The sequence below is a fragment of the Lissotriton vulgaris genome, chromosome 6 (assembly GCF_964263255.1).
Source record: "Lissotriton vulgaris chromosome 6, aLisVul1.2, whole genome shotgun sequence".
In the NCBI taxonomy this organism is placed as follows: Eukaryota; Metazoa; Chordata; class Amphibia; order Caudata; family Salamandridae; genus Lissotriton; species Lissotriton vulgaris.
The window spans coordinates 1,866,133,915-1,866,160,949 of NC_141694.1; the positions used below are offsets into that span (position 1 = coordinate 1,866,133,915).

Below are 27,035 nucleotides of genomic sequence, written 5' to 3' on the forward strand. Positions count from 1 at the left end.
GTTGCACCTTTTTCCTCACAGGGCAGACCTGCTGCCCCCGGCAGTGCCACTGTCTGAATCGCCTTTAGGACCTTATAAGTATTTAGCCATGTGGCACTTTATCCTAGGTGCTGCAATATCTACTGTTTGCAGATTTAGATGTCTGAAAAAAATCTGCAAACAGTAGATTTTGCAGCACCCAGGATGAAGTGATGCATGGCTAAATACTTATAAGGACCCAAAGGTGAGACCAATTGCATTGCAAATGCTTGTTTCAATAGCAATAACGTCCATTTCAAGGGGGTCACGGAGTGAGAAGACTGACTGCCTCCACTGTTTATCTGCAAGGTAACACCGGCTCAGTTCATGAATCCTCGTGTTGCGGGAACCCTCTAAAAGACTCGTCAACAGCGAGACTTCAGGAGCAACAACCCCTTGCCAAAAGCACTGCATTTCAAAGCATAGGAAAGCAAGAGTTTAGCACTGCATAGAAAAGCGAGAGCTTAGCACTGCATTTCAAAGCATAAGAAAGAGGGAGCTTACAACTGCATTTCAAAGCATAGGAAAGCGAGAGCTTAGCACTGCATTTCAAAGCATAAGAAAGAGAGAGCTTACAACTGCATTTCAAAACATAGGATAGCGAGAGCTTAGCACTGCATTTCAAAGCATAAGAAAGAGAGAGCTTACAACTGCATTTCAAAGCATAGGAAAGCGAGAGCTTAGCACTGCATAGGAAAGCGAGAGTTTAGCACTGTATTCCAAAGCATAGGAAAGCGAGAGTTTAGCACTGCATAGGAAAGCAAGAGCTTGGCACTGTATAGGAAAGCGAGAGCTTAGCACTGCATAGGAAAGCGAGGGCTTAGCACTGCATTTCAAAGCATAGGAAAGCAAGAGCTTAGCACTGCATTTCAAAGCATAGGAAAGCGAGAGTTTAGCACTGCATAGGAGAGGGAGGGCTTAGCACTGCATTTCAAAGCATAAGAAAGAGGGAGCTTACAACTGCATTTCAAAGCATAGGAAAGCGAGAGTTTAGCACTGCATTTCAAAGCATAAGAAAGAGAGAGCTTACAACTGCATCTCAAAACATAGGATAGCGAGAGCTTAGCACTGCATTTCAAAGCATAAGAAAGAGAGAGCTTACAACTGCATTTCAAAGCATAGGAAAGCGAGAGCTTAGCACTGCATAGGAAAGCGAGAGCTTAGCACTGTATTCCAAAGCATAGGAAAGCGAGAGTTTAGCACTGCATAGGAAAGCAAGAGCTTAGCACTGTATAGGAAAGCGAGAGCTTAGCACTGCATAGGAAAGCGAGGGCTTAGCACTGCATTTCAAAGCATAGGAAAGCAAGAGCTTAGCACTGCATTTCAAAGCATAGGAAAGCGAGAGTTTAGCACTGCATAGGAAAGCGAGGGCTTAGCACTGCATTTCAAAGCATAAGAAAGCAAGAGCTTACAACTGCATTTCAAAGCATAGGGAAGCGAGAGCTTAGCACTGCATTTCAAAGCATAAGAAGCGAGAGCTTAGCACTGCATAGGAAAGCGAGAGCTTAGCACTGCATTTCCAAGCATAGGAAAGCGAGAGTTTAGCACTGCATAGGAAAGCGAGAGCTTAGCACTGCATAGGAAAGCATAGGAAAGCCAGAGTTTAGCACTGCATTTCAAAGCATAGGAAAGTGAGAGCTTAGCACTGCATAGGAAAGCGAGAGCTTAGCACTGCATTTCAAAGCATAGGAAAGCGAGAGCTTAGCACTGCATTTCAAAGCATAGGAAAGCGAGAGTTTGGCACTGCATAGGAAAGCAAGGGCTTAGCACTGTATTTCAAAGCATAAGAAAGCGAGAGCTTACAACTGCATTTCAAAGCATAGGAAAGCGAGAGCTTAGCACTGCATTTCAAAGCATAGGAAAGCGAGAGCTTAGCACTGCATAGGAAAGCGAGAGCTTAGCACTGTATTTCAAAGCATAGGAAAGCGAGAGTTTAGCACTGCATAGGAAAGCGAGAGCTTAGCACTGCATAGGAAAGCGAGAGCTGAGCACTGCATTTCAAAGCATAGGAAAGCGAGAGTTTAGAACTGCATAGGAAAGCAAGAGCTTAGCACTGCATAGGAAAGCGAGAGCTTAGCACTGCATTTCAAAGCATAGGAAAGCGAGAGTTTAGCACTGCATAGGAAAGCGAGGGCTTAGCACGGCATTTCAAAGCATAGGCAAGTGAGAGCTTAGCACTGCCTTTCAAAGCATAGGAAAGCGAGAGCTTACATAGCACTGTTTGGTAATGTGTCACAAGGACGTCATGTTAAAGATAAGATGAGGACCATAAAACCCAGGCCACAGGCTGTAAATCGTGCCAGCCAACAGAATCCCCTGCAGCACAAGTATATTGTGTTTTTTAGGTTGCCAAATATCCTAAATTTTCAATTGCGTCTTGATGACCCCCCCTCCCGATTTCTAGGAAAAAGCTGTGTTTACAATCGCAGCAACTGACCAAGAGAGAGCAGATGACCATGCAGCACACAGCACTGCAGGTCCAGACACACTCCTGATATGTCAAGAGGGACATGAACTCAACCACTTACCTTCCAGAATAACCACTCCAGTATCAGTAGTCTCAGCTGACACATACACACCAGCAGGGGAATTGGGTTTGGGAGAGAGGAGAGACTGAGAACAAGTTTTTTCAGGCTGGCGTATCCTGATTCTGCTGCAGGAAATGGCTTATGTGCTTTGGCCTCTCTGAACTCCTAATTTACGAGAGAAACAACAATCACATCAAAATGCACTCATACAACATTTTGAACGTATACAGCTGTTTCCTACACACAACTTGAACATTAATCTCTTGCCTTTACAAATTCTTACCAGAATCTTATTTCTCATAAGCTTCTATTCCAGAGTGATTACCCCATTTACATTCAGCATGAAATTGTTCACGCTGTAAAATATGTATATCCTCATTTAAAAAAGAATGGTGACCACTGCTGGGTGACTGGCAACCGTTTCTCCACTTCTAGGTTCCAAATTTGCCCACGTATACTTGAACTTGAAATGAGTATTGTTGCATTCCACAGACACACTCATTCTTGAATATTCCTCATGGAACAGTTCTGTTGTTAATTAGTTGTTGTGCTGTGCTAACACACGCATCACATGAATTTGTGTTATCTGACCTAACTTCTCCTTGTAAATTTATTCCAGGGTTTCCAGGCCAAGTGCTTCCCATCAGGCAGTGCTTCAACAGCAAATACAATTTTGCAGGTACGTTGGGTATCTTGGGGGGATTCAGGGCAGGCTCTTCTTGTGCTGGATCCAGCAGTATCTTTTTGTGTGGTCTACAAAGACTGGACCCAAAGAGGGATGCCCCATCATGTAACTTTGGAGGGCTGCATGATGAAAGGGTTATGAGCGGCACAACAGGTCAAGGATGGGGCACAGTGCACTAGAGCGCAAGTGATGGAGCACTTGGTAATGGAGGCACAGAGCACTTAAGCGCAAGTGATGGAGGCACAGAGCACTTTAGCACAAGTGATGGAGCACTTGGTAATGGAGGCACAGAGCACTTAAGCGCAAGTGATGGAGGCACAGAGCACTTTAGCACAAGTGATGGAGCACTTGGGGATGGAGGCACATAGCACGCAGACACACGTGAGGGGCCATGGTAAATAGAGCACACAGACACACGTGAGGGGCCATGGTATATAGAGCACATAGGCACATGTGATGAGGTACAGAAAATGCAATGATGTAATACTGGGGAGATCGGAATCCTGACCAAAAGGACACACATATGTTGGGGCTGCTTGAAATGGAAACCATGCTGAAGAGCTTACATATGGGGAATGAGCAGAATGCAAGAAGCCTCGAGGCCCAGCAGTCATTGGGCTGGTAAAGTCGGAAAATGAGCCCCGGACAATACCACAGCATCATAACCTGAATTTCTTGGTCTCAATGTAGAGGGGAAACACCCCCAAGATAATGGGGCTCCTGGAGATAAGACTTCAGACAGTTGTTTTTAACCCCTAGGTTGATGAGCTAAAGGACTGAGCTGTTGAGGTGATATGACACCAACTGTCATGAGCCCACCTTTAAACATAATTGACAGGAACACATGTATTCTCCACTTGCAGAGATAGGCAGCAGCAACCAAGAAAGGAGTTTAGGGCTCAATGATCCAAAATGCCCTGAACCCGCTTTCTTTGTTACCGACGTAAAGTAGATAGGATTACCATCCCTGGTCAGTTTCCGTCTTGTTGATCAACTGTATGGTTACCTTGCTGAAATAGCATAGCACCTTCATGTGGAGGATTGGAGAATAGTTGGTTGACATGGCAGAATGGATGGGTGGAAAGTAGGTGGGGAGTATGCAAAAACAGAGGGGTCTATACATTTTCAAAAATGTTGAGAAGTAATGGCTTGGCAGTTTATGAGAAAATATGAAATGCTTCTCCCACTGGGCACCTGTGCTCACCTGAGGACAAACAAAAGTGGTTCTGAGGCAAGGGTGTGAAAGTGGGAGGAATTAGGCTGTTGCTGCTGGTGCTAATTGACTTGGCAGGTCCTTGGTCTTTGAAGCCCCAAAAACTGCTGGGGCTGGTGCTAATGACAGGACCCCTCAAGAACACCTGAAACTTTCACTGTTGGTGATGGAATTTGCTCACCAGGGAAACCACACCTATGGAGTCAGCTGTAGCACAGATTTGATTAAATGGATCATGTGGAACCAGTGGAAAGCATCCGTGCATGACACCAAATGGCATTGGAGGTGCCTATGCATCTGGGAATATAATCTGACATGTCAATCCGGAATAGCCCCACATGTGTTCCTGTAGGTAACGTATTGCCACTTCATCCATCTAAAACAATTGTTGGAAGTAGGACACACACAAGCCGGTGACATTAGAAGAATGCTGGAGAGGACTTCCAGAAGAGAACACCTTTAGCATCAACGCACTTGAGCTCCATTTCTAGGGGAGAGGCTGTGAAGGCACTTGGGTTCTGAGTAGAAGATGATGCCTGAATGACAACTTTCACATTGGGTGAGCATAAAGTAACTTGAGCTCCCGTTACTGCCCACTGGTGCCTTGTGGCCTCATAATTTAGAGCAGGAGCATAGAATGGGTCCAAGACTACATCAATAAAAGGCAGCAGAAGCTATGCGGCAGACAATTCAGATTGTAGAATTTACATCAGTAAGTTTGCCCTGGACTCTTCAATAAGAAGAGGAGGTTCCAGAAATGACACTGCTTTTTAGATAAGTCTTTTACAAGAGGCCGCCTCCTCTGAAGGTAGACCAGTGGGACATTCAAACTCATCTTTAGGAGAGAGTTTCAGTCTGCTAGAATCCTACAAACCTGTTAAGTCCTTCAGTATGGTATGGAGGAAGGAGGTGCGCCCGGGGTATTCTGTTGGACAATGGAGTTCATATAATCTCAATGTATGCAGAGGATGTGCTTCTTTATCTGCAGGACATTCGCATGGGGATCATTGTGAATGCAGGAATACCGGAGGGATGTCAGCAGGCATCAGGATTGAGAGTCAACTGGACAAAACCTTGTATATTCCCTCTATGTGCAGATTGTCCCCCACAGGAGGTTATATTGGGAGGCCAGGTGGTGAGGTGGAAACCCCAAACTTTCCATTATCTGGGGATCCTCATCTACAACACTACGCAGGATGTAATTGAAGGGAATTTGACTCATACTATACCCTCCCTGCAACCACAGACCGCTTACAGTACAAGGGTGAATATCTCTTTTAAAATGGTAAGGCTTCCCCACATTTTAAACTTTTATAAATATTTTACCAGTGCTGGTACCCCAATCCACTTTCAGGGCACTTCATGCCATTTTGGGGGAGGTTCATTGGGAACAGGGGCAGGAGAAGGGTGGCACTCAATAGACTCCAGTTGCCAGTGGACAGGGGAGGCCTAGGGGCACCAAATTCTGAACATTATCATTTAGTTGCACAGCAGTAGTGGTCTGCAAGATGGTTAGCCAGGAGGCAGCTGGATGAGACTGGATGGGCTGTTTGCCGATACTTTTTGGCCTGAACCTCGTGGCGCCATTTTGCACACCCATTGGTAGGGAAGGTTTGGTGATATGGAGAGATGTTGGATTGACCTTTGTAAGAAACCTAAACATGGATGCTAATACCCTTTGGGCAATTACAGGAGAAACATGAGTTGCTCGTGGGGGCACTTTCAAGCCCATGGCTCGCTGGTGCTAGAGTTGGGTGATCTGTGGAATATAACAGTCGCCGAACCGGAACAACACCGACTGACTCACGCCCTGAACATTATGGGGAATGGCCTCAAACTCATAACCTGGTTTGTCAAAGCCTTGGCTGACATGATTACCGACCCCTTGTTACCCAAGAGCTGACTCTGGGAGACAGATATAGGCCGTGACCTGACACTTAAGGAATGGGAACGAATCAATCATTATCGATATAAGGTGTCCTTAAATGCCAAATTCCAGTACATACATTATAATGGACTGCATAGGGCATATCTTACCCTGCGGTCTTACATGAAATATTGCCCCCCTTTGCCCATATGATCTGGTCGTACCCAGCCACCGTGGCTCTGTGTACTGCAGTTACAAATACACTAATTACACTGATACATCGTACAGACCTGCACACTCTGGAAGGTGCATTACTGGGGTTATATAGGATTAAAAAGACCCAAAGAGTGACCAGCAGATTCATAGATTTGGCGATGCTTATCACTCATTGTGCAATAGCAATGCAACGGAAAGCAAATACAATTTCAACAATACAGCATTGGAGCACAGCAACACTAAAATGGGAAAGGGCTGAGTCGGTTGCGCTGCTGAGGGAAGAGGCTAGGGTCCTGCCAAGGGTCCCTATTGCTGAGTATTGGGAGAATATGTTGCAAGAGCTGCAAGAAATATAAGATGCTTCCTCGAAAGTGCAATGGTTATAAGAACATGGGGTGTCCTGAACCCCATCGGGGGACCTTAGCAGGGTCTGGTGAATACAATTAGGCGTAATTATCTCATTATGCCTGATGGGTTGGCGGTCTGGTGTTCCTACGTCTCATGTGTGGGAGGGAAGCAGGGGGCTCTGGGGCTATGTGATGGTTTAAGTTGGATTCGGATTAAGTTTATATGCTTGATCTTGCGGGATGCACCCAATGGATGGGCGGCAAGCTATAATGCATGTAGACATTATAAATATGTTGTTGAATCAGAGAGGGGGAGAAGGAAGTGGTTGTGATCCATTCAGCTTCCTTAATGCATAGTTCAAAAAATCAGAGGGAGGAACGGATCACTTGTCCTGGGTCACCAGGGTTTTTTGTTCTTTCGTTTCACGCTACCGATAAAAAACCCTCAATCACGTGCCAAGGCTCGGGTGGCGGTATATCTTGGTTCTCCGCCTTTATAGGTACATGGCAGCATCATCATTGGGTTAGTGGTTATGCTTCCTCCACCCGGAAGTAAACCACTGGTAGAACCAGTAGTGATCAGTGATCAAAATAGCAGTGAGTTATAAGTGAGTGAAAAAAGTTAAAAAACCATGAGTATCCAGAAAAAGAGAAGTTTATTGGGTCTGGGTTCAGGCTGTTTAAAATCTTAAGTGTGCATTGGAAGGGGAGTTAGTGGTCTTCCGCACTGATATTAGTCCATTAAAAAGGTCGACATGTTTCAGCCTTTGGATGCACAGAGGGGTCAATTAGGCTTTCATCAGGACCAAAATTAGTGAAAAAATGTGATAATGACCTTAATATTCAGGTTTCTTTTAGTCAAGGTATATTATCCTGACTGTGGTAAGGTCTATTAGTATCTTAATGTCAGTAGTTTCTGACCTCTTCGGGTGATCCCAGATGGGGTATGCCTGCTAGTGTGCAGGGTGTGCACGACTTGTGATGTCTCTGCCTCTTGGTCCTTGGAAGTCAAACTTCAGAAACTACTGACATTAAGGTTTCCCGGCGCCTAGCACACAAATTGCTAGAAAAGGAGCAGTCAAGAACCATTTGCTACTCGTCTTTACTCGATTCTATTGCATAATGTGCTTACTATGACCTCAAAATCAATATTGGCTAAATAAAATAAGTATAAACTCAAACGGAGCAGAGGGTATCCAAGTTGTCGGTAAGAAGGACAATTAAAAATATGTAAAAAGAAAAATCAAGGGAGTAGGTTATTGGCCTTGCTATAATTATCATCAGTTTGCGGCACACGTGTAAGCATCTCAATTGCACAGGAATCAGAGCCAAATAAGGAATTTACCCTGGTTAACAATTGGGAAAGGGTTATATGGTTTGCGCAAGGTGTCACCTAAAAGGAGTATTTGACCTGCTCTATAAATTTTTCGGACAAGACGGTCTTTAAAACAGAAAGAGTCTGCTGGTGTTGGCATTGTCAACCAAAGTGGCAACACTTGTGCTAGTGTCATGTCAACTTTTAGCAGAGCAATAGGAGATGGCCTCAGTGCCAAAGTGGTTGTGGGACTGATGTTGAAGCAGCACCGTTGTTGAAAGCTTGTTTGGTGGACCAGAAGTTTCCCTAGGATAAGAATGTCCACCAGAGAGAGTCAGAGAGGAGTGGAAGAGCTTGAACATTAAACAAACAAATTGGCTTGATACCCTCAGAGAAATGTTTATTTGCTTAATCAGCAAATCAGCAGGTTACTACCAGAGACCCAATGAGTTCTCTGTGGGCTGCTAGTTGTTTGTTACCTAAATTCAAGGCAATTCCAAGAATCGGATGAGGATGGCTCACTCATGGAATGTTACATGCTTCATCAGTTGCCACCTCGTCCCACCCTGGTAATATGTTAGTACGAGGGCAGACTCAACCTCGGAATTTGGCTTTTCTGAGGGAGTTCTTAGATATTTTTTCGCTCAGTTCAATGATTTAGGTCAAGTTTATAACTTTTAAAAACCATGGGATAATCCCCTAAAGTATCCTTTCATTTGGTGGTATCACTGGTTGATTAAAAGATTACCAAGGGGTAAATACAGGAGGCATACTTAGGTGTATTGACCTGTATGCGTCACTACAAATAATTATGCCCACATCTTTCTGCCACGAATCAGCCATGGGTTGAAGGCATTTGTCAGGGAAGTGTCTATGCCCCCTACACTGCAATTAGTAAGTGGTGGGGGGTTTAGATATAAAAAGAGGACCTACCTCTCAAATGGTATCATAATTCGTGATAACCTATGAGATAAATACAAAAAGCTGAAAAAATTCTGGTTCATGAAATAGGTGAACAAATATTTACAGCAGGCTTAACTTAGCACAGTGTTCAAGTAGAGAGATGGTTGCTTTTACCAAAACATTTAATATATGTAGCACTGTATGACACAAATGTATTAGCAACAGATGATTGATTAGGGTGAGTAGACCAACTTCAGCCCTTGGTGACATATATAAGGTTAGTCTTGTGCATATCATTTAACAGTGCAGTGATTAAAATAAAGAAAGCAGACAAAATTAAATACCTAGAACTATTTATCTACGTGCTTCATGGTCTGTCTGGGGTGGGTCTCTCCTGTCGTCACACTCTTGAGTCACAAATAGATATATAAGATAGAGTTTAGACAGATATCATCGCAACCACAATTAAATAAATGCAGTGATGCTTGAGTTCTAGAAAGCAAAGTTAAATGTCATGGGGATCCAAGCTCAACATCTTATTAAGACAGGAATAACATTGGTTGAAACCTTGGACCTTACGGGGTTACATGTCCCTAAAAGTAAAGTTAAAGCTTTGTTGCCACTACCACACCTGTGCATAAACTCAACAGATTTCTGTTTAGGAATGTAATCTTTCATCAATGACAGACACACAGTAAAACACATCTCTATTCTTGTACATTGTGTACATCAGCACTTCATAGGTGGGGAGTATAGAGAATCTGGGACCGTATACATGCATTACATAAGCACACATATACATATGCCTGTATATGTGATTTTAGTAAATGGTCACGGACAAGCATAACATCAATGGGTCGTAGGAGGGGAAGCTGGATTGTGGATGGTTAATGGATTGTTTTGTAGTGTTCTTTTAAGAGGTAAGTCTTCAACTGTTTCCTTCATTTTAGGGGCGTGGGCGCAGATAGATATGGGGATATTGTACCAGATCCTGGGTTCATAGATGGAAAAGACATGCCGTCTTTTTTTTCTTTTTTAGACTTCTTATTCTGCAGTCTGATGCCGGCTGAGTCAGTCTAAGTCAGGTGTTGTGTGCAAAGAATCACCAGAGATCGTCAGCTTGTCTGCAAGATAAAGGGGTGATGCAATAATATTTCCTCAGTCCCTAAATGATAAGTGCTGCAATGTGTCAGATGCCCTAAAAGGGTGCCAGTGTGGAGTCTGGGAGAATATATTAGAGAGCAGGTACAAGGCCCTTTTGACATTTTAGGAATGTGTTTCTTGAGGGTGAGGTAGGTGTCCAGGGTGAATCTAAGTGACTTGGCATTCAGTAAAAGTAGGGATTTGGAGGTATCAAAGTTTGTGCCACTGAGCCAGGTTTGTACATAGTTTTAGGGGAGCCTTGAGGAGCAGTAGTACAACCCTCTTGTAAACAGGCAGCCTCATGCTGATGTATGAGAGGTGCTGATGTATGAGAGGATGCTCATCATCTTTAGAGTGACTATACGAGGCAGAGCAACAACATCCATCACTCTCAAAAGTTCTTGTTGGTTTGGGAGGTTAGCAGTTGATGAAATTTGAACATGCAGTTTAGTTGAAAAGAATGATAGTGAGCACATGGTATGGCCTCACTGCTTACCATAACCTCTGGGCAAGAGCTTTGGTATCTGCCTTTGTGAATGATTGGGTTGTTCAGCCATTCACCTGAGTGCAAGGACAGTGGCAGACCCAGAGTGAACTCTGCCCAGTCCAAGGACATCTAGCACCTGATAATCCAAAGCTTCTGTTGGTGCATCTGCATTGCTTCTGTCAGGATCACTGCAAAAGGAGTCTCCTGTGCAGTCATTCTGCAGAACCGGATAGTTGGATGTGAGCAAAATAGGCTCTTCCATTCACACACGAGCATTGGCTGCCAGCCTGGTGGCGGCTTTGTCAATGTTTGTTTTGGTTTGTCATGGCTACCAGTCCTTCATGAAAATATTTGTAAAAATTCTGAAAGCAAAAATAGATTTAAGCTAAAAAAATACACCCTGTCACCGCCATGCCTGGCAGTGAAGGGAACTGCTTTGTGTTTAAAGTGCTCCTTGTGAAAGAGAAGAAAGCTGCCCCCCACACAGTGAGGGCCCCCACTCTGTTTGCTGGACAGGGTGGAACAAACATGAACAACACAAGACACCAATGGAAGAATTGTGGTTGCAGAGAAAGTATGTTGTATATCTAATTTAACTAAAATCAAAAGGCCTTGGCTAACCCCACACCTACATTTGTTACTACCAGACACTCAAGCAGACGAGCAGAGAGCAACAGAGAGACAGTTGTGTACAGAGGGCAAGAAACAAAAACAATTCACAGAATGAAGGACACTTTCCTAGAATATTTCACCCCAGTAACCATGACCCGCGGTTCAGAATGATTCCTGCCGTGAAACAGACTATTATGAAATAGTCTTGGCAGAGGTTCAAGGCATGTTTGTTAATGTTAGTCTACCACCCACACCATTTCGATTAAAGCTGAGGCAGGAGCGCTGGTGATTCAGACAGTCCTGACTGCACCATGTGGACATCCATTGGCTGCTTGCTTCTGCTGGCCCTCACAGCCATCTGCAAGGGGGGCCCCCCAGACCATCCTGGAGGTATGTGGGAAAACTTCCGAGTTTACTGCATTCTTATGTGAGACTTTAACGCGGCCCCATCCAGTGTAGAGAAAAACAGGTCTCTTACCATATCCTGCCTTGCTTGTAACTACCCACAATAGACCTTTCAGAATGTTCCTTTCTTTGTTAATGTTTACTTGGTTTTAGAGGTTTAATGTGACATAAATTCTGGGATGGCCCCTTTAATGCCACTTCCACCAACAAATTCTAGATCTAGTGAAGGTGCAACCGGAACCTACTTGTTTCTCCCTTGAACGTAAACAGACACGGTTTAATTTCATTTCTCACTGGTTGATTGCATCGGGGCATTGCAATTTGTGGAATTAGATGTGGTCAAAGTGCAAATATGGAAATGTTTTTTCGGCAAAATATACACTTTAATATGTAAATGTTGTGGGGGTCCCAAAAGGTGGTTGAACTCAATGCATTTTGTTTAATTTATTTGAATGTGTATATTGCGAAAATGCGACCTACAGATTTGGTGAAAAAATGGCTGGATTAGGTACTATGGTGTGCAAATGCCTATTGTGGGTAGTGCAGGTAAGTAGTGTAACTGTATATTAACGTAAACTTTATTTAAAGGTTGTGAGGTCAGTTTGCGCGGTACGTTTGTTTAATATTGGTGTATTTTGCTGTACTACCACGGTACATAGTGATGACAAATAATTAGGTGATTGCCTAATGACTGCCTTTACAAAGTTGAAGCCAGGTGTTTTGTTTTAAGTAAACTTTTCCTGTGTCTGCCTTATGCCTTTGGCTTAGGTAAGTATTTTGTTTGTTATATTTACCCTACCTATTAACACTACCAAAGTGGTTATCCACTTTGCAAAATATGTATACATTCATATAAATAGGTTGTTGTTCAGTACTACCTTCAAATTTCATCAAAAAGACAGTTTTCACGCTATGTAAAAAACAATGGTCTATGGAAAAATGCATTGGACTTAAAGCCTGTTTTGGAACCCCCCTTTTTTTTTCCACCCTATTCACAAAACCCTGCAAGACGTTCAAGACTCCAAAAATAAAACAGGGCCATCAGGTCTCCCCAGTTTTAGGAACATTCGCCAAATTGGTGCAAAGTTATTAAGGGACAAAAATCGCAAAAATCCCTATCTCTGGTCACTCTAATAATGACTACAGAGTGGCTACCACCGGTGGTAGTTTATCCCGTATAATATATGGTCACACCATCACCTTTTCCTCAAAACAGTAAAAACCTTGTTGAATATATGCAGGTTTTTTGTAAAGTTTTTTTAATTAAGGAAGTTTTTTTCCTATATAACACTCACACAGCAGGAGCCAAACACAATACAGGTCTAAAGCCCAGGCCTAATTTCCAACCTCCTACATGGACTAAACCAGTGGAAGTATTGAATTGTGACCCGGCAGTCATTCAAGCCGTTGAGCCAATTAAACTAAAAACAAGAGTTTTTTTCATAGTTCGTCACACCTGGCCATCAGGGCTCTCGAGAACAATCAGACCCTTGGAATAAAACCAACACTTAAGGGAGGAGCGATTGTAGTAACAGCCTATGCTAAGCATGACCAGGAATGCAAACACCTCATATTTGATGCCAATAGCTATGAGATTCTCAGGGATGATACCAACCCCAGACTTAGAATTTCCTTTTGAAATATGCCTCCTCGAAGGTATTACAATTTATGAGAGCAGTGAACTGCATATCTGAATGAACATAGAGGCATTTTACACAAGTATGCCCAAGGAACATACACTTGAGGTTGTAGATCAGGGGTCTCCAAACCGGTCCTGGAGGGCCGGATACATGCCAGATTTTTAAAATAACTACATGTATCTCAATGGGGATATCCCAAAAAATCTGGCATGGATCCGGCCCTCCAGGACCGGTTTGGAGACCCCTGTTGTAGATCCAGCCTCAGTAGCATAGGGTGGGATGTGTTTCAACAATTTGTTGTTTAGTAGGCCTGTTTCTATGTCCATCAGTCTGAATGCATCTTCATATGCACTGACACAAACCCTTACAAGAACTAGAGTATACTGAGGCACATATATGAGATTTTGATCATGTGGTGCTATGACAACTACACTGCTTTGGAACATGTCCAATACATTATTAGATGTGGTCCTTACCTATGATTCACCCACACTATAAATAAGACTAGAGTTACCTTCCTGGACCGTGACATAGCAATCAAGGATAGTGACTTCACAGCAAAAGTGTTTTTGAAACCCATTGATAAAACGAAAGCTTCTCCGATTCAATAGCTGGATTACTGAACTGTTTGCCTTGCCCGGGGATCTTGAAATACCCAGTCGTGCTGCCTGACACTGGATGTAGAGAGGCTTTCTCTACACGGGGAGTTCCTGATTGCGAGGAGCTAGAGCGGGCGCCCGGGACTGCGAGGACCAGCATTCTCCTTTCCACCTACAGCTGGTGCCTTTTCCCGGGCGAGCTCCACCTCCCTTTCTGCTGTACTTAATTGAACTCCCAACGCGCATCGCGGGACGCAGCCCGGGACGAAGCCCAGGCAAAGGGCGGGCCGTTTGAGGCCGTTAGAGGACGGTAGAGACCGGACCGGGCCACCCCCCTAAGTTTTTGCTCAGCAGGACACCTTAATCCCAAATCTTTGCCTGGTTACCCTGAAGTATGGCGTGATCGACATGACAACTAGGGAAACAAGAAGCAAGGCGGCCACCATGGTTACAGGTACTCTGGACAGTTTTCTTGCTAAGGCTAATACTGTGGTAAACAAGGGTCTCACAGTCCTAGAAAAATAAATAGCAGAAGGGATGGAAAGCTCGCACCTAGTTTCCCCAGGGTCATCTTCGAACGTTAGATCGTCAAAACTGCTGGATGCTACACACTTATCACTTATGGATAGCATTTCTAAAATTTTAGAGTCAGTTCTGCAGCAGTTGAGGACTCCATCTAACTTACATAGGGATCGAGACTCAGCTCATACCATCAATGAGGCGATATCTTCCCCGACTCCACAGATAGTTTTAACTAGGGACATGGGGAATTCTTCTACTGCAACGGATCTCATGGGTCTTCGAGAGGGCGTTGTCTCGAAAAGGAAAAGATCAAGGAAGTCCAAATGTGCTAAAAGGGCTAAAGTAGATTCCTTTCCAGACACTGTTGATGACAGCACTGATGCCCCAGGAACATCTTCCGCAGTGAGCGTCACTGAAACGGCGAGCCCTGTACTCCCCGCCCCCAATCACATACCTCCGCATATTGGGCCATTCATCTTTGGAGGGGGACTTTCAAACACCTCGGAGCACATTATCTGCTCAATCACTGACATTATTAAAAATCTTTTGGATCCCCTCTTGTTTAAATTGGACTGCATTGAGGCTAGACTTCTAGCAATAGAAAAGTTAAGTGGGGGTAGGGCGGACCAGCAAGGGTTGCGATTAAGTACAAATGGAGCAAATGGGACTAATGGTGGGACTTCTCTCCCGCCTAGTGCTTCTACTACTGTGGTTTCCACCCTGCCAACTACCCTTTCCACGGAGAACGTCCCCATATTTACCCCATCCCAACCTGTTCCTGTTCCTCTCCATAGGCAACTCCCTCCGGTCCCGCCTGTCAGGAAGTCAAAGTTACCTACTTCGGCTACCACAATGGGACAGGAGAGACCGCCCAACGTAATGGCTGACTGCCCCAACCGGAATAGCAATAGCCTCAACCGTCGAAAAGCAGTCAACTTGCCTCCAGAGGTGGCAGCTTATACTGTAATTCTGATGGGGGTACCTGATCTCTCCAGTAATGTGGTGGAATCTTTTGACTCCCTACGTAACAAAGTTATTAGCTGGTTAAATGTTCACAGGCCCCTGCCACCCAATCTGAGAGGAGAAGTATTGATGGTTAGAAGGGTCCCATGGGTTGGGTACACTGTTAAGAAAAAAGGGGGAGATTGCATAATCATAAGTTTTAGTAGTTCTCTGGTTGCTACCTACATCTGCAATTGGTTTGGGAGTTCAGGGAATACATCCATAGAACTGGTCCCCCTGTCGTTCTTCTATCCTAATGTTGGAGACGCGACCATGAGGAAGGACGACGGCTGGACCAAGGAGGGATTTGCTGTTGATGGGTCAAGGTATAGGCCCCCTCGCTATGATACCCTTGTCTATAGTAATTATGTTCACCCTAATAGATACAGTTGCCTCGACCAGGTTGACTGACTCCCGATAGGCGCATCTGATGGGGATACTCAAGGTGTAGCTTCCTAAATTGCTTGGTTGGGAACAGGAATAGATGTAACTGATATCACCAACCCAGACCTTGTCGCATCTCCTTCGGAGAGCACAACTACCATCAGTCCCCGGGGCCATCCCGCTAATCTATCCCGAGACCTTTCAGTTCTAATCTAACATCTGAAGCTCCAATTGATTTGGGAATATTACCGGATAGTTCTGCATTACCATTAATAGGTAACACTGCTGAGAGGACCAGGGGGACGGCATTTAAGACTCCCGTAGGACCCATGAAGGTCCTCTCCTGGAATGTGGCAGGTATCGCCAACAAATTAGATTCAAATGATTGGATTTCCCTAGTAGGCAGCAGCGACATCGGTCTCTTTCAGGAGACCTGGGCTAGGGAACCCTTTCTCAGGGCAGGTTACGCAACTTTTTACATCAATGCTAAGTGGAATGGTAAAGGGAGGCCTTCCGGTGGACTCGCTGTCTGGTGGCCAGTCATATTGGTTGTAGTGCAGAGATAATACCAACCTTCTCGGAGGACATACAATGTGTTCTTCTTAAATGGCCTAACGCCTTCCATCTGGCAATTGTCAATGTGTACTCGCGCCCAGTCAGTGCGTCCATGAAATCACCCACTTCGGATGATCTATCATCATTATTGGGGCAACTTCCCACCGACTGTAAGTTATTGATAGGTGGAGACTTTAACTGCCACTTCGAACCCCTGGAAGGTTTGAAGGAGGGTGGCCTAACTGCTGAAGACGATTATTGGGGGATCCCTCCATGCCAATCCCCCCATCCAAAATCATGGTCCCCTCTAGCGGTGCAGATTATGTCCCTGACTCTGAACTTTGCCCTGAGGGCTTGTAATGGGCGTACTCCATCAGATACCCCTTCAGCGTGTACCTTAAATAGGAAGGAGCACGAATTGCGCCTGGACTACATTTTTGTAGATACAGGCTTGTGGTCCAAGGTCCAGGATTTTAGGGTAATAGAAAGATCAGATAGCGACCATAATGCCCTCTGTTTAGATATGGCTCATCCTGCTCCTGCAGCAGGGACGTCATCTATTGACCCCAGTGAAGACATAGGGAATTTGGATTTATGCAACAATAGACGCAGGGTAAGATGGTGGAAATTAGTAAGTTCAAAAGAAAGCATAACTAAAATTTACGAATTGACACTCCCCAAGCTAGATGAAATAGATGGATTAATTAACCAACCTAGAGCCACAGATTTTAATGAGAAATTAGCCCAAATCCACACAGATTTAGTGGAGACTTTAGGAGAGGTTTTTTACCCGGTGGTGGTGACCAGGAAGAAGAAGACTCGAACTTCAGCTTGGTATAATTCTACTTGTAAAAAGATTCAAGACCGAGCTGATTTCTACAATAAAGTCCGGTATTAATAAGGGCAAGGTAGCTGAGCTCAGACGAAAATATAGGGAAGCCATGGCACAAGCAAAGTCAGAATGGGACTGGAATAGATGGCAGGACCTATCCCTAGCACTAGAAACAAGGGATTCTAGAAAATTCTGGTCTCCGGTCAACACTGGTACAGGAGAACCAAAAACAGCCGTGGAGCCAAATATTGCTGCCTCTGTATGGGACTCCCATTTTAGCAAATTGTATCAAGATACTTCGGAATTTGCTAATGAGGTGGCCCTTGATATTACATTTGACCCCGCAGGTAAATTAGAATTTACATTGGGTGAGGTAGTGAACGCCATTGAGAGACTGGCGTTGGGGAAGGCCCCGGGACTTGACAGACTGCCCGGCAATTTATTTAGATATCATCCAGAGATCTGGGGCCCGTACCTCCTAATTCTTTTTAATTCCATCCTAGGAGGCATGGAGATCCCCTGTACTTGGCTCGGGGCAGAGATAGTACCAATTTTCAAAAAGGGCACTCCTCTGCTCCCAGCCAACTACAGGCCGATCAGCCTTATAGATGTACCCCAAAAACTCTTTTCCCGCCTTCTCCTGGACCATCTCCTCGACTGGATGGAGGATAATGCGATTCTTAGTCCCTTCCAGGCGGGCTTCAGGAAAAACACGTCCACCATGGAACAGATTTTCCGCCTCGTCCTTCTCTACTGGAAAACAGTGAGGATTGAGGGGGGGAGTCTGTACATGGTGTTTGTGGATCTGAGGTCCGCATTTGACTTGCTTCCCCGTAAGAAATTATGGGAGGTTCTAAAGGAGTTGGGCGTCCCTCCACAACTACTACAGGCTATAATTAGGCTCCACGAAGGCAATTTTGCCCAGGTTAGGTGTGGGAGGGATGGAGCGCTGTCCTCTAGCTTTCCAGTTCTCAGAGGGGTAAGACAGGGTTGCGTTCTTGTGCTGACCCTGTTTTGCCTCTTTGTTAACAGTGTCATACTCCACCTTGACAATGTCAGGGACAACGACGCACCCTTGTTGGCAGGCAGGAGGGTTCCGGCTATCATGTTCGCCGATGATACCCTCCTGCTTTCCAAATCCCCAATGGGGACTCAACGGATATTAGATGGGTTTGGGGATTTCTGTAGGTTACACGGTTTAGAGATCAATACAGAGAAAAATAAATTCATGATATTCAATCCCTCCTTTACTACTAGGCCCAATCCAACACTGGGTTCTGCAAGGCTGGAAAGGGTCAGAACTTTCCAGTATTTGGGGGTAACTTTACACAAGAACTTATCATGGGGTCCTCAGATAACTAGATCCCGGTTAAAGTTGGCCCAAATGTCGGGGGCAATTCTGAAGGTCGCAAATACATCAACCTTTAAACCCATTAGTCCAGCAGCCACATCCTATGGCGGTGAGTTGTGGGGTCAAAAAGCCAGGACAGAACTTGTCAGGGTAGAAAATAACTTCCTCAGATGCCTTTTGGTTCTCCTCCAAGGTACACCCTTGTTACCTCTAAGATTAGATCTGGGGCTCCCTTCAATAGGGGATGAATTGGAACTAAAACCGCCTAGGTTTTGGCACAGGCTCTGGTACACTGGGGAACTTGCCCACTATAGGGACGACCTTAAGCACGTTATGAATCTCAACCAGCGTGACAGAATCCCGTGGTTGGCTTTAGTGAAAAGAGAACTCTATCGTCTGGGACTTCCTGAGTTATGGGAGGTTCCTGAAAGAGGTTGCCAAAGGGTGCCACGCAAAAGGCTGGTTGAAATATCCAAAGAGTAAAGTCTAGGCTCTCTTGTGTGTGCATCCAAAGTCGGCACCCTAACTGAACAATTTCTGGACTCCAAAAATTCTTATAATTTTGAAGGTTTTATGGACATTATATTTCCTATTTTGGCAAGGAAACTGTTCATTCAATGGAGGCTAGGCACCCTGCCCCTCAAAACTTTCACTTACAAATGGACAGTGCCCTGGGTGCAATATGAATGACGAGGAAGAAACACACATCTTGTTTGTCTACCCTGCCTACACTAGACCGAGGAAATACTGGCTAGTGTCATTGTGTAGGAATGTGAGCATAAGAAACTATTTACACTCATACAGAATTCTGAAGACAAGTACCCTCCCCCATAAAGTTTTTGCAGTTGCCAAGTTTTTAATGGCCATGTGGCAGACAAGGAGAAAAATACTAAAAGATTGATTTTCTATAAAAAGTGTTATGAACTGTAATGAAATTGAGTTAATCGCCTCCTCATGCCCAGACCCCACAGGGAATTGTACTACTTGTGAAATGCACCCTGCCATGCTTTTATTGTGTGTCTGATGTGTTTTAAATGTTTTAAATGTTTTAATGCTCTTTTATGGTCTCAAATGGCCGAAATAAAGAATTTTTGGATTGGATTCGATTCAATAGCTTTCATCCAAGATCATTCTAGGAAAATCCCACATTTGGTCAATACCTACCAATGTGTAAGAACTGTACAGATATCAATGCTTTGACGATCAAGCTGATGCACTTATGAACAAACTCACATCCCACCTATACACCAAAAAGATAACATGAAAAGCCTGCAACAGAGCAGGCAATAACAATTGAGATACCCTCCTAAAATGTCAGCTGTAGCAGAAAACAAATAGATTAACCTGTATCACCATCTATTCTGCAGGCTCCAATTTAGTAAAGAAAATCATATTGTGGCATCCTACTTTGACAGAACTGTTAGGAGACTCAGGGTCTCCCACTGATGCAACCACAGCGCTTTCTGGAACTTGGCTTAGTATAAAATGGACCTCGATTTGCAGGCTCGCTTACTGGGTGGAACATTCAGTGGCTGTGCCACATCCCACACAAGTAGGTAGGATCCAATGTCACAGCACTTTACCTGCAAAAGTTGTGTAGTCAGTGAGAACAAACCTCGTGCAAGACAGAGTACACAACTCTGCCTTTGGCTTCTTACTATGAAGCATATTGTTTAGAATTTATCTTAAACATTGTTGTTAGAAATTGGGTTTCTGGTTGGCAGAGGTAAAGCCCCTGTCCAAGCGGGAACCACAAACCTAGTCAGGGTGTCACTACACAACCTAAATTATCCTGTACTCACCCTTTGGCAGCTTGGTACAGAGCCATCAGGCTTTACCCAAGATGCAATATGTAAAGGATTTTTGCAACACTTAAACTGTAAAACCTTGAAAACACATCACAAAAAGCATCCACACCAGTTTAGACAAATAGAACGTAATTTAATAAATAAAGCAAGCCCAAACTGAAAAACATCCAATGTGTTCTAGTTGAGATATGATTTTTTAAAGAATAAAAGCAAAAAGAGAGCTTAAATGCAAATGGCATCTAAAGAGGTAATTTGTCACGCCGGACTGTGACAAAGTTAAGAGTTCAGACCAACCGCGATGGAGCGTGGGCTGGATACAGGACCCATGCAGGGCCCGCTGAGCAAAGAACCTTAATCCTGGTCACAAGCATGAGATGTGGAGTGCAGGTAAGTGATACGTCAGCGATCCCCACACAGTTGAGTTCATGTGCTGGATTTCTCCACCCAACAGTGCTGAGGGGATGGTTCTGTGAGTGAAATAGCAGTTCAGAAGTGCTGCAATTCCGAATGCGATGAGCCGGGTTTCTCCACGCTGTACAGATGATGCATCGATCTTCTCCAAACAGTGGTGACAATGTGTTGCTTTCGAAGAGGCAGTTCCGAGTGCGATGCAGTGTTTCCAAGTACGATGTGCCGATCCGGTTCCCACAAAAGCAGTGATGCCTTGATTCTGCTCATGCAATAGAGGTTTGGTTCCACTGGAGAAAGCACTAGGTCCACTTCCAAGGGCACAGGACTGGGTTGGCACCACTTGATAGGACAGACTCACAAGCTGATGACCCAAGGGTTCTTAAAAGAGGGTTCTAAGTCTTTTGTATCCCTGAGACTTAGGTAACAAGGGGAAAGCCAGCAAGTTCATGGAGTCACTCTAGGTTGAAGTGATTCAGGTCCAATCCATCTCACCCAGGCAAAGAAAAAGCAACAGGCAGCAGGGCAACACAGCAAGGCAAGAGTTCAGCAAACAGAATTTCCAGGAGATTGGCAGTCCTTAAACAGCAGCGCTGATCCTCTTCTTCCTGGCAGAGCGGTCACAGGTCCAGAAGTGTGCTGAAGTTGTGGTATCATGGGCCCAGTACATATACCCAGTTGTGCCTTTGATGTGGGGGAGACTTCAAAGAAGGTTTGAAGTGGACAGAGGTCTACCCTTCCTGCTCTGGCTCCAGCCTCACTACAGGGGATATGCAGCCATTCGTGTGTCTGTGGGGAACAGCTCATTCAAGTGTAAGTGAAAGGCTATGCCCAGTTCCTCCCTCTCAACCCCCCTGGAAGATCCAGCAGCCCCACTAAAGTGTCCTTTGTGTGTTGCTGCTGCAAGGGAATACATAAATCCCAGCTGTCCTCCCACCCAGACTGAACCGAGACGGGCAACATGCACCAAATGGCTAAAGCAAGTAAATGCCAATTTTCTAACAGTAAAACTGCCAAAAGGGCGACACATGGCGCCCCAGCTGCTGCACTGCTAAAGTGAAGAACTTTTCCTCTTAAAGTAAACCACATTTTTTTCACTCTTAAACAAAGTAATCCATAGTAATCCCCAAATTTTTAACTATCAAATAATCCATGTACTCAATATGTATTCGATCACTCCAGAGACAGGTGGGTTGAAATAGAATGCTTTATTCTGCATTTTCAGATACCATTTGCTGCCAATCCAAGCTTAAAAACAGATGTGCTGTCAAACATCCTTCGAGTCAACAAAATGATAACCCAATGCATTTTGAACTTTTAGTTCTTTGTTAGGGTTACTGCAATAAATCAGAAAAGTGTGCATAAACAATTCGCTTTATTCTTGTAACTCGTAATATCAGCAATGACCATACTGACGTGTAACCGTGATCTGCCTCATTAACTCACCTCATAAGTATTTACATGAACAAAAATACATGAAATACATAAAAAACATGATGCGCTTAATACAAATAAATTGTAATGTCAACCACAATTGATCTTCCCAAATTCTCACATAACCCCCTTCCTAATCCCCCCACGCGAATGCACGTGCTCAAAGTCCAATGGTTAAAGTTAAATAAAATGCTAAATCCAACGAAATCTGTTCTCCTACCCCTTGCCCTTTTGGCAGTATCATTGATAAGTTGTGTTTGGACAGTCACAGCGCTGTTTTGCATACAGCACTAGTCATTCAAAGCAAAATTTAATTATTTTTGAAAGGGAAGGAGTGCACCTGCCTCTCTACAATTGCTTAGCAACTTTCTAGAAGTGGCGTTTACTAAAATGTCATTTAAAAACCAACTTCACCATAAATTGTGATTTAAAGTGTGAGTTCAGTGACACCCACATTGAAAAGTATATCTCTTCACAATTAGGAATTACCTTAAATGATGTAATAAGGTAATCCAAATGTTATACACCCCAAGGCTGTTCGGTCTAACGATCGTCCTTTTCCATTCAAGTCACTATGACAGTTTGCCCACCCAAACTTGGAAACCTCAACACTTCCTCTAGTGCAACATCTTCTATGATAGTACTTCTTATTCAGCAAAGGGCAGTAACATCTTCACATCAACAAGACTGAAACTGAGGTGCTAGAGGGTACTTGCGGGAAGAAATCACACAGCAAAGAGGGCCCTGTTTTGCTTGTACGAAGTTACGCTTTTCGGCTTTGGTTTAAAACTGTAATCACTGGTAAAACACTCCTAAACTTCTACAACCAAAAAGGCGTTAAATGAAAACTACATTTGTCATTTTTGGTTTACTTGAGGAGTCAATAGGTCTGACTATTACTTCTCTCATTTTCCTAATCCATCTGACCTTTACTTTCATGCAATTTCATGGATAGCACCTATACCAAGTCTGCATTTACTGATTTAACTATCACTATAACTTTAAACACAGCTTCACAAAAACACATTTTTAAGGTGACTCTCAGTCTTATGCTTAACATATAAGGTTACATTTATAGTTTATTATCATCTTATTGTAACTTCATTTAGGGATGTGGTCATAATTCCACGTAAAATAGATTAAGTACATATTGAATTAGATAATTTAAACAACGTTATTTCCCATCATCAAGTGAAAAAAAATGAAATTGAGTGCAAATTGCAGGCCTGCTAATTAGCACACTATCATTCACGGAAACTATCCAGCAAAATGCGGTCCAGTTGTGGTCATATCCAAAGAATACAAGTCATTCAGTTCTACAACTCCATTCAAGAATCAATTATTATCATTTACCACTTATGTTATGTTATTTGAAAAATGTTTTATCTCTGGCGAAGGTATCCTGGTCTCTACGCCTGTAGTGCTACACTTTATGTAAAGATTAGGAATATTTTCAGTGCTTTTGAGTAATTTTTTATTGTTCACTTCGAAGTTATCTGATGGTTTGTGGGACTTACACCAGTGAATTTCTTTCTTGCAGTGAAGCAAGGGGAGTGTCCCTATCAGTTTAGAGATTTTGACACTCCACCGCCATATCTTCATGAATGTAACGCAGACACCGATTGCCCAGGACCCCGGAAGTGCTGCATCAGCTTCTCCAGTCGGGAATGCAAAAACGCTGTGCCAGGTAGCGACCTCATTCAGTGCATGAGATTCCTGTTGAACTTTGTATTAGTATCAAACAGCTTGCATTGTTTCCAACTGCTCATAGCCAATGGCCTGCTCAGTGGGTGTGATCTGATTAGCACTTTCCAGCCATAGGAAGTTAGTGTGAACACCCTACAACCCCCACCCCACTCCCCAACAAGGGAACTAGGCAGTACCAGAAAAAGGTTCTGTAAGTGCCTACCACAGAAGACAGTCTAGATAAGTTAATGCATGTAGCCAGAGAACTTCTTGGCAGCTTTGAGTAAACTTTCGTGATAACTATTAAGGATTTATTTAAAATCCTTAGGGAGTTTACCTTTGTTCAGTGTTTGTTCAAGGACATATGCATTATTCACTGTAATGTTGAGTGCTACTGCAATTCCAGGAAGAACTGAAGAATTAGCCCCACTAGGTGGGCTTCCCTTAGTGGCCTTGGGTGATAAAAGTCACAAGTAAGTATGGAGTTCCCCTTCGTGAGTACAGTAATAATCAAACTCGATACACTGCTCATATAACATGATCCAAAAAAGTAAATTCTTTTGTTTTGGATGACCACATAAATGTAAGGTGGTCATTTCATGTGTTGACTCAAAAAGAAAAGTTAACTTTTTGAGAAGGCCACTCCAGATACAGGTGTAAGAGTTCAAGAGTTGTATATGACAGCATTAGAGGTTCTTATATCTTAGAATGCAAACTCCTCTAGTTCTTCTACATAAAGCTAGGCTTAGATCACATTTTGCACACCTAGAGGAGCCTCCTACTTGGTAATCAAATTATTCAGAGGCAGAGCAGTACACATTCAAAGAATTCTCAATGAATTGCTCAAAAAGACTCTGAGATGTGAAAGAAACATTTAGAGACCAGTCTTGCTAGTTCCACGACAACAAGGGTAGAGGAAGGTGTTGTATGATGCTTCGATGTCACAAGTAAGACATATTTAATATGCAGGGTCATATTGGAATTCTTTGATCACATTACAGACCTGTGTGTTATTCTTTCTGTATGAATCCATACTAAGGACTGGGGTCATGTTTACTAATGCAACTCATCTCAAGGCAATGCAAGTACTTAAATGGTATTTACTAAGCCACACAAAGCCATCTTGTGTGGCTCTGTGTGATTTAGTAAATCCAAAGTACCGCAAAGAAGTGAATTGCACTGCTTTGGGTTACCTTGAGGCAGGGAGTCGTTCCATGTGTGGAGTGTGGGTGATCCCACTCATGCATCCATTGTTTTTTACATAATCCTAGATTTATTGAAGTCAGTAAACCTGGGATTGCGCAATAATGCTGCTCCTCCCTGCCCGAGGCTTAACGGCTCAGAACCAATCATCTTGGGCAATATCCTAAATAGAATTTCAAATGCAATAGCAAGGGGGGTACAGATCCCAAATATATGGTGGGGGGCAGAAATGTTTCCAATATACAAGAAAGGAGACAATCGTTATGAGTTATTAGGGGTGGGTTGGGGGGTAAGTTCAAAGGGGATTGTGTATGTTGTCCAACCCGATGCACTGATTCTACTATTCCAAGACGGTATGCACTGATACATGACTATCGATCACTACATTCTGCAACCAACATAGCTAAATGAATCCTCCTTGGGCCAAATACATATCGCAGCTGGAACGTTAGTTGCATGCTAGACAAGGTAAAGCAAGGCGCAATACTCGACCAAGCACGGTGGATTAAAGCAGATATACTATTACTACAAGAAACCCATCTTATGGGTACTAAAACACACTTTCTGGCCCGGTTTGGGTATATACATGTCTTTCACGCAGGTTTCGAGGGGTTCGAGTGGTGTAGCAATCCTAATACATCATAGACTGTCATTTACACTTACTCATTTGTGGAAAGATACACAGCGAACATACATAATAGTTAATGGAAACGGATGTATGTCGTTACAGCGCATACTTTTACAACGCATACCTTTACAACGTATTTTTTACACCGCAACATCCATTACAACGCATTCCATTACAACACATACCATTACAGCAAATTCTTTGAAACTACCTTTACAACGCATTCCACTACAACGCATACTACATTTCCAATGCATACCATTACAACGCATACCATTACATTGCATGTACGGTAAGTATTGGATAGTGTAGGGGTAAAAATTACTATTCTAACTCCAGGGGGTGCAACAGTAGGGTTAGTGTTGGATAGTGTAAGGGTAAAAATTACTATTCTAACTCCAGAGGGTGCAACAGTAGGGTAAGTGTTGGATAGTGTAGGGGAAAAAATTACTATTCTAACTCCAGGGGGTGCAACAGTAGGGTAAGTATTGGATAGTGTAGGGGTAAAAATTACTATTCTAACTCCAGGGGGTGCAACAGTAGGGTAAGTGTTGGATAGTGCAGGTATGCATTGTAATGGTATGCGTTATAATGACTACGTTGTAATGACATGCGTTGTAGTGGTATGCGTTGTAGTGACATGCGTTGTAATGGTTGCGTGTAATGGCATGCGTTGTAATGGATGTTGCATTGTAAAAGTTTCGTTGTGAAGGTAGTGCATTGTAAAAGTTACGTTGTAAGTGTTGTTTCCAGATGGAAACATATCAGTCTACTAAATAATGATTGGTAGCCTTTATGCCCCCCCCCCCCCATCACTCACTTTAAAGCTTTATTGATCGCCTGGTGGATATCTGGGGAGTAGTGCCCGAGGTACTGGCAGTTATAGGTGGAGATTGGAACAACACAATAAAAATGTCCAAAAATCACTGGCACACCACAGGAATTATAAAGAACCCAAAGGGATCATGGCTTAAATCCGTCACTGACTTGGCGGGCTGGATAGATACTTGGATGGCTCATCACCCGCAAGAATCAGGATACACATATTACTCCTCTGCCCACAATTCTTTTTCGAGGATAGATTACATTTTCATCCCAGATCGTTATTGTCACAGAATATTACACGCTACAATCCTGCCCCGGAGATTGCGGGATCACTCTCCTATCACAATACAACTTTGACAGGCTCAGGCTGAGGCCTGTTTCGGTGGAGACTCTCTACATGGCAGCTACAACATCAGGAC

General features: G+C 43.7%; 1 protein-coding gene across 4 annotated transcripts in view; it reads left to right on the forward strand.

Annotated features, from left to right (window-relative positions):
• Positions 1–11,530: 11,530 nt before the first annotated feature.
• The window catches only part of LOC147709692 (uncharacterized), a 156,887-nt gene continuing 141,382 nt past the window's right edge, over positions 11,531–27,035 (forward strand). For 3 of the 4 annotated variants that reach the window (XM_086928205.1, XM_086928206.1, XM_086928207.1), the window contains exons 1-2: positions 11,572–11,724; positions 23,815–23,961. In XM_086928205.1, coding sequence (XP_086784331.1) covers positions 11,646–11,724; positions 23,815–23,961 — 226 coding nt within the window. In that variant the 5' untranslated portion in view covers positions 11,572–11,645. Of the gene's footprint in view, positions 11,725–23,814; positions 23,962–27,035 lie in introns of all 4 variants that reach the window. The other variant, XM_086928204.1, reaches the window with a different exon arrangement.